The 8963-nt window shown below is 36.8% G+C and overlaps 1 protein-coding gene across 1 annotated transcript in view; it reads left to right on the top strand.

The window, feature by feature from the left end:
- Positions 1 to 8572, top strand: part of LOC121857284 (fragile X mental retardation syndrome-related protein 1-like) — a 53907-nt gene extending 45335 nt beyond the window's left edge. The window contains exon 11 of the mRNA XM_042353277.1: positions 3637 to 8572. Coding sequence (XP_042209211.1) covers positions 3637 to 4049 — 413 coding nt within the window. The 3' untranslated portion in view covers positions 4050 to 8572. The remainder of the gene's footprint in view (positions 1 to 3636) is intronic.
- Positions 8573 to 8963: the final 391 nt, after the last annotated feature.

An 8963-nucleotide genomic window follows, 5' to 3' on the forward strand; every position in this document is an offset into this window, starting at 1 on the left:
TAATATATGTATAGAATAGCAGGTACTGTACTGTATTTTGACAAATAATAGCCAAACTTTTGTTTTGTTTCTAGATAAAAAATAAAAGTGGAGGATGTGGCTTACTATCAGTTACAAATTTTAGTACTGTACAGTATAGTCAAACTTCCTTAATCCAAATTGTTTGGGACCAAGCCCTGTTCAAATTCTGGAAAAATTTGAACTTTGGATACCTAACATCTTTTTTTTTATTCACAATTTAAGTGTAATAATTATGCACAAATTGCCCCAAATCATAATATTTTCTTAATCCTTAAATACTGTGGAAAGTAAGTCATTGTTTGCTTTTAAAACTTCATAGCAGTGATATCCCATTAGCCGGAACAATTGGTGCAGAGCATTTCTGGGAATGAGAGATTTCTGGGTAACGAGACGACTCTCTCAAATCTGGAAAAAGTCCCTCATCTCCAGAATTTTCCGGGTAATGGAAAAATGTTCTCGGAAGTTCCAGAAATTGCCCATTACATCACCTCTTGAACCCGGAAAAATATCCCTTATCCTCGGAATTTTCCGGGTAATGGAAATTTTTTTTCCGAATTTCCAGAAAATGCACCTGATTTTCATCTCTCAAACCCGGAAAAAACTCCGCTCATCCCGGAATTTTACGGGTATTGGGAAAATATTCTCGGAATTGTTCGGAAAATGTGCCCCTCGGAAAATCGTTTCCAAGGTCAGAATTTTTTGAAAAATATGCCACTCGAAAAATCGTTCCCAAGGCCATAATTTTCCGGAATTTAAATTTTCTCGTAAAATCGCTCCAAAAACTGTAATTTTCTGGAAAATTCCGGTTTTGGGAGCGATTTTACGAGAAAATTTCAATTCCAGCTATCGGAGAGTTCCGGATTTGAGGGATTACAGCTAACGGTTAACGAGATTTCGGTTAACTAGTTACCTTCCATAAGATTCTTAACTTCGGTTAACGAGCAATCCCTCGATTAACGAGTTTCTTACGAGCCAACCTGAACATGATTTCGCTTGCATTTGGCGGTCCACCAGCTGTAGTATTTGTCCGCCAATACAGTAATCGGTTCTAGGGCTTAAATTCCTTACCATTTTAGCAAATATCAAGAAGTTTATACTATTCAATAATTTTAAAAGTTTAATATTAAATTTTTTACTCATTTTAACAATTATTGAACATAATTGAAGGTAATGAAACTAGTTTTATGCGTGCCATCCAGCCTCTCAACACACCATACAGGCGTCAGTCTTTGTATCTTTTCAGTGGAGGTAACATCTTGCTTGAGACTCTCTTCAACTAAATGCTTTTTTTCTGTTTTTGCAAGCAAATTATTGGTCATTTTGAAATTTATTTTACATATTGACAATATATAATGCAGTGCAGTGTTGATTTAAAGAAAATAATCTTGAATTGCACCAAGAGAACTAAAATTTTATGGGTGAAATGGCGCCATGGGGTGACTTCTCTTCCACCCCAATGCCTTCTCTTCTCCCTTCTCCACACCCCCATTCTAATTCCCATCATCATCATCCAGGAGCCTTCTACATACACACCTCAAAGTAAGTGTACTTTTCTACCTTTTTTGTTGAATTTAGGCAATTTTCGGTGAGCTGGAACCAATTACCCAAAAACCCATTGAAACAATGGTTTCGGTTAATGAGTTTTTTGGTTAACGAGCAACCTTCTAGAACGGATTGTGCTCGTTAACCGAGGGATCACTGTATATGTAATATGTATTTACAAAAGCAGCAATACAGTAGCAGTACTGTACAGTACATTAAAAAATCATAAAATATTTACAAAAACAGCAGGACATCACATTGAAACAATCTAAAAATAATCATGAGTGATGCCTGTGACGCCATCTTGTGAGACTAAGAGGGAAACGTTCACTCATCAGCACTCAGCTGATCGCTCACATCACTGACCCATGGCAAGCAGCAGTTACTGTTGTACTGTTTATACACAAACTCTATGTTTATTCAGGTATCGGCATATACGTACTTGAAAAAAAAAATAATGTTGTATTAACATATTGTTGAATAAAATTTTATTAAAATGCACAAACATTCATTACTACAATCAGTGCTATGAAATAAAAACTGGGATGAAGGAGTTATAGAATAAGTTCCTGCACTGCCAGGCAAATGATATGCTTGGTGTAACTGATTTTATGAATGGTAATGCTTGATAAGAAAAAGAACTATGAATAGTAATGCTTGAATAGAAGAAAAACATTGTACTGTATACAGGTATGTAATGTGTTCGAATATAAGCATTTACTGCTCATTGTTTATTTACATGATCTTTCATATCCACACACAAGTGTGGAGGGAGCCAATAAACACGATGGAGGCAGCAGTCACTGGGCAAACTCTAGCCAGTTTTTCCAATTAATTTATTGTTGGGGATAAAGTGACTTTCACTTTGCCATTCCCTTATTAGTTTCACTCTCAATATAAAAGACAAGATTTCCTCACGTATTTCCAACACCATATTCCTCTCGAAGGAAGCGAACAGACACCCTTATCACTACAGCACTAGAGTCAGCACTATCACGTGGTCTCGGAATGTATTATAGGGTAACTCGGGAAATGCTGAGATATATAAAATTATCTGGGAAAATCTCGGCATATCTGGCCGCGAGGGTAAGAGTAACGCCATTCGGGACGCCGGGCCGTGCTCCAAGCGTGGGTCAGTCTGGTGCTTGTTATTGTTGCAGTCGGGTGTGTGCGGCTTGTCTCTTCACACTTTGTTCTCTGCTTGTGTTCTTCCTCTTCAAATATCACTGATATGGCATCTACACCCTCAAGGAGCTATAGGAAGGGCATGAAGCTCAAGCCCCTGAGTCTTCAGGAGAAAAATAAAGGGTTGGACCAAGTGGATGCTGGTGCATACATGCGTATGGTATGTGAGGAGTTAGGGATCAAGTCCAGCACATGTTACGATATAAAAAAGAATCGGGACAAGATTCAAAAGCACTTTCTAAGTCTAGAGGACTCAAAAAAAGTGCAGAAAAGAATTGAACCAGCAAAATTTATTGATTTAGATCAACCTGTGTACAAGTGGTACAAGCAGGAACTTGCCACAGGTGTCAACGTATATGGCGTGGACATTACAGTACAGTACAATACTAGTGTTTTAATGAAAATACTTTGTACATGTAAAATTCTTTATTTTATATAAGTGAACAAATTACTGTACAGTAGTACAGTACATAAGTGCCTCCATCGTCACCCACCATACCTTTGTGTCACCTACCATGCATCTGTGTCACCTACTATGATGCTTCATTCTTCGCCTGCAGTGTTGGCATGTGTTACTTTATTACATTTCGTAATTTCATGTACACACATATGGGTCAATAAATATTATTCGAATATGTGCATATGTACATAAATATTCAATATCATATACCGTACAGGACGTCCCTGACTTAAGAGCGCCCGCCGATACGAACGGGGTTAAACTTGAAATTTACAGTACTGCACTGTATTTTATTTACCTGATGACTTAATTTTTACTTTCATTTATTGTATATTGTTTTTCTATTTCTACTTCATATCCATTTTATGTAATTTCTTTACTATACATTGAAAGTTAGAACTGAAATTAACTTACTTAATTTTTTACAGAATCAGTTACCAGTGAAGGAAAGAGACGTAGACGTCGACATCGCAAATACCGCCGCCGCGGGGGCGGTAGTGAAGCAGGTGACTTGGAGAGTTGGGGAACTTCGGCTGAAGATGGCTGGACCACCTCTGCTAACGAGGGCTGGGCTGGTGATGATAATTGGCTTGCTGCAGGTGAAAGTTGGGATGCACTGTCAGCACCTGGAAGGGCTTCCAAGGAACGTACTCCAGGATTTGAACAAGGTGGGCGTCGAGGTAGAGGACGAGGTATGCCAGATGGGCCTCCAAGTAGGGAGGGAACACTATCTCGCAGGCGCCCCCCACGTCATGAGGGTACTCCAGCTCGGCAGTCTCCAGGAAGACGCCCTCCACCACAGCCCCGTAAACCTCCACCATCAGCTGTAAATGGCAACTAGGATATGGGGTAATTTCAGAGCTGAAGGGATGGCCTCCCTCCCCATCTTGTGATATTTACAATTAGGCAGACTAGGCAGTTCCACGCCTGGCACTCCGATTGTATTTATACAGTATAATGAGGCTGAACCACTGCTGGTGAAGAAGAATAAGGTCCTTCCTGAAGTAATCCACCACTCATATTGATAATGACAAACTGATATATAAATTGTTGCCTTTCTTGTTCTGTTTTAAAAGGACATTGAAGTGGACCTCCCCATTGTGAAAACTTATTGAGATGAACTACACAATCATAAGGATAGGACTAGAGATAACAACCTCAATGCATATTGACAGCCAGTACAGAAGCTTGGCATAATATGAAAATTAATTGAACAAAACTGAACAAAAGAAATATGATCATTTGGTGGCTTACTGTAATATATATTGGTTTTGGAATAGCAAACGAGTGTTAAAACTCTACGTGTCCAAGTACCTTCTTTTTTTTTCTTTTTTTTTCTTAATCAATTGGCCAAATTAGTAACTTCAAATCCTTGTGAAATATTCTTTGAATGCATTTCTTGTATCTTGTGACTAACATTAAAGACTCATGGCTTGGATTTGGAACACAGAGATATTTGCCAAAAAAAAAATATTTGTTGTTCCATTATGCTGCAATTTTTTTCCATCTGTTAAACCAATTTTCATCATTAATGGTTTAATGATTACCTACAGTTTCAAGGAGTTAACAGTTATTGATATTTAGCAATTGAGGATATAACTAATTTAAAGTACTTTAACTTAAATAGGCTTAAATAAGGAAATCTTTTTTTTTTTTTAGAAAAATAACTTGAGTTTAGTTAATTAAATTTTGTGAGATTTATATCACAGCAAATATGACTGGGCTCTAATAGGTGTAGAATGGCTTGTATCTTTTGGCTAATTTTTGTCCTTTGTAGGCATCATTGCTTTATTTTAGTTTCATTTGTGTTTGTCTGAAGTCCATACTGCATGTGGTTACTCAATTTGAAATTAGTTTGATGATATTACAAAGCACATTTCTTTGTCTGGTTATACCAAGTATGAAGATGGTCACTGCTCTTAATGTGGCCAATCCCATTGATAAAGGACATATCCAACACAGTGAAGACTTGTGATGCACACTGGCCTCTCACAGGTGGCTCAACTGACCATAAGTGGTAAAGCTATAGTTATTGTTGTTCACCATTTGCTGTGTCATCTCTCTATCTCCTGTTGATATAAAACACGGGCAGACCACGATTTACCAGGATTTCATTCACGAAAATTTGTATTTATGAGAATTTTGATTTGGTCCCATGTTTTGATTGATGAGCGTAACCCGAATTTATGTGAGAAAACCCAATTTGTTTCTTTAATTTATTTAATTAATCTCTACCACTAATACTCTTATTAAGTCTATAAATAAGCGTTCGGTGTGTTGTCATTCTCGGACAGTCGCCATATAAATTAATCTTCAAACTCAAGTGACGACAAGTGACTCGTCATACACATGATCATTGTGCCAGTTGCCTGATTGTCCAGTTTTCCTCACTTAGTCTCAAGTAACAGTGGAAATTTGAATAGAAAATTAATCTGTATTCTTGGAATTCATATGCTAATTATTTACAATAAAGGTGTAAAGTTGTAATAGAAAGTGTGGGATTTGCAAATGAAGAAATGCTTAGAGGCGTTTTTATTGCCAAGAACACATGAGGCAGGGTGAGTGGAGAGTCAGGTGACTCAGTTGAGATGCTGGCTGGCTGGGGCTAGTAGGACTAGCTGGTAGCTGGTGTGTACCATAAATATGTTGCATCTCTTTATGTGCTGAAATTTTTTCTCCAGTGGCTTTAAGGCACCACTTCTTAAATATTTAAAACCAGTCCACAGTGAAATCACTGTGCTATGGAATTTTCAGATCTTCATAGGCACAGTTTTCATAGAATTTCCATTTTTTTTTATGTACAGGATATCCCTACGATTCCTTATAGTGCTGTTAAACTTAGTTCTGAGACTTTGGTATTTGTTTGAGGGCAAGATGAAAGCAAAATAAAATGAATACTGTACTGTATTACACTTAGAATACAGAGCACATGCGGCCTGATGCTTGAATCATTGTTGGTTATCGTTCAAGGCATCTGACAGCAGCGTTAGTACCATGTAAACGAAGGGGAAATTTAGAATGACGCAATGACAGATGAAGGGTTGAATGTGGGATTTTGTTTTTTGTTTTACTGTATTATACTGTAGATGTTTACTTAGCATTTCATGCAGTTCACTTTGTTTCAAGTCTCATGCAGTCTCTTTAAGTACAGGTTGAAAATTTTTACTGTACTCTACTGAATGTACAGTATTTCACATATGATTATTATTGCCATTTAATAATTTTGTACACCAAAAATTTTCATTGAAATATGTTTGGTCACATTTTGTGGCATTTCAAGATGTCGTGGGGAAGTTTTTTCTTAAAAATGTCTTGGTTTTTATAATGGGAGTCTTCTAAAATTTGCATTGATTTAAAAAAAAATATTTTAAAGAGTTTTCAGGAATTTAACCTCTTGTAAATGTGGGTCTGCCTGTAGTAGATTTGTGTTTATAATTGAACACATTAAACATTTCAGAAAGAATTTAAGTTTTGTAGATGTTTATGTTAGGTTGATATCAGTTATTGGATTTTAGATTTTTCTTCAAGAATAATAATTATAGCTTTGCCCAAATTCCTTAGCTCTGTACAGCCAGAGCAGTATATGATATTATCGTGCACGACATGCTGGCTCTTTTTGCTTGATAGAGAACTTTTCAGAAGGAACTGGTGTGTATAAGATCTTTGAATTGTGCACTGAAGTACCATTTCTAATCTGCATGTTGGTTTCATATGAAGCATAATAATATCTTGGTGATGTATGCAGTGGATGCTGTGTTCTTTGATATGTGCTGCTAAAAATAGGCAAGTGATGTACTGTAGGGTTATCACCAGTGGACTAACGTATATGGTAACCTTTATCAACAATTCTTATGGATGACAGTATGCCACAGTAACTAGTGTACTTTCATTGACAGGACACATGAATATATGGCATGATATATATCATATTTGCTAAGAAATGATCTTTGTGATGATTCATGATACAAGAGAACAAGTGTAAGATTTCTGATATTGATGTAGTACTGTACAATACTACAGTTTCAACAAAGTATTTAACATGTGAATTGTTAAAGTGAATATTCATAATTTCGTTGACCTAGTTCTCTTTAGGTCATTTATTGTTGGGTCTGGATATTACTTGTTTTATTGATAGTTTGGATATACTAGATACTGTTGAAGTGTTGTAAACAGGGCTTGTTACTGGCTTGTTAAAGTTTAATCTCCCAGACAAGACATACCCTTTTACTGTAGAAGGGTAGCAGTACAGGCAGCAAAGGGGTATTATACAGGGTTATTCATAAAACTGCTACCAGTGGTCATATTATAAGGAGGTACAGGATGTTAAAGGACTCTGAAAAATTAACAAACTCAATTTTCAGTATCCAGGGTGATGAATGAAACACGCCTTTCACTGTTTTGAAATATGTTGCTAATGATGGTGAGCAAATTGAACATCTGTGGTAGATTAAATAAACTTTACCTTTCTTTTACATACTGATAAAATTTTCATGAATAACCTTGTATAGCTAAAAAAAAAAGGACTATGTTATTTCCATTTTTATAACATATTACATGACTTACACCAGAAAGCATGGAACTGCTTTTGCGAAGTTGAAAATTTGTTCAGGTTTCATGCATTCTGTACAACAATGTCACCAATATTTGATAACTGAAGAGGCAGATACTAGAGACTCCTTTTAGCATGTACAGTATATTGCAAACATATCAGTAGAACTTTTTAGGCATTCACTGCTGCAGAAGACTTATGTATGGTACTCTTATATAGAAAACTGAAGGACACATTCACTACAATACAATGAACAGAGACTCATACTATGTGCTCTGTTGGCACAATGCTAAAAGATCTTACTTGAATGCACTACTAGTGTCAAACTGACTAATCTTCATGATGAGGACCATGTCACAAAGATTATCATGTCCCTAATGCTACAAAAAAATTTACCAAGTGTATCACTTGCGGTAAGGCAGTTCCAGGTATTTCATCAAGGAATATTTGCTGTAATATTATCCTTTATGATAACACTGCAAATGGGAACATTGCTTTACATGATGGGACCTGCAAACATGTGCTGTTAGCTTCTCAAAGTAATAGGCTCATATTCTGAGACAGCATTCTAAAGAGTGTCTCAGTGGTGGATGAACATCCTTTGAGACACAATATCTAACATGTCATTTTTGACCACTTATGCCTGGAGAAGGTTATATAATCTCAGTAATGACAATCTGCTATTTGAGAATGTGTGCCAATGGGAGCAGGTGCATGTGATGCTAGTGATGACTCAACAGCTCTCCACATGGCTTGTTTTAGCTACACCCTCTTTGTATTTGCTGCCTTGGAAATGAAAAATTATAGCAGTGATATATATTTGTTTTATTCATCATAAAGACAATCTGTTCTAACAAAGACCGTGTGTGTGTGTGTGTGTGTGTGTGTCAGTTCATGCCATAACTCCAAGACCATGAAACTTTGCATGCATTGGGTACTAAAGGGGCCCAAGGGGTGTGCATTTGGCTGTTACTTTTTAGATTTGGCTAAAGCAGGTTGTGGCAGGGAAGAGTGACAGGAGCCATATGTACAATAACATTTCCCTCTCTGTCAACATCCCGTACCTGCCTGGCTGGGGTCAAGTCCCACATAAAATTGATAGTGTAGTTGATGTAGTATGGATGATAGTATAGTTAATGTATAGTGGGGATGATAGTGTAGTTGTTGTAGTATAGATATAGTGTAGTTGATGTAATGTAGATGGTA

This window comes from Homarus americanus, unplaced genomic scaffold (genome assembly GCF_018991925.1).
Source record: "Homarus americanus isolate GMGI-L3 unplaced genomic scaffold, GMGI_Hamer_2.0 scaffold54347, whole genome shotgun sequence".
NCBI classification, from domain to species: domain Eukaryota; kingdom Metazoa; phylum Arthropoda; class Malacostraca; order Decapoda; family Nephropidae; genus Homarus; species Homarus americanus.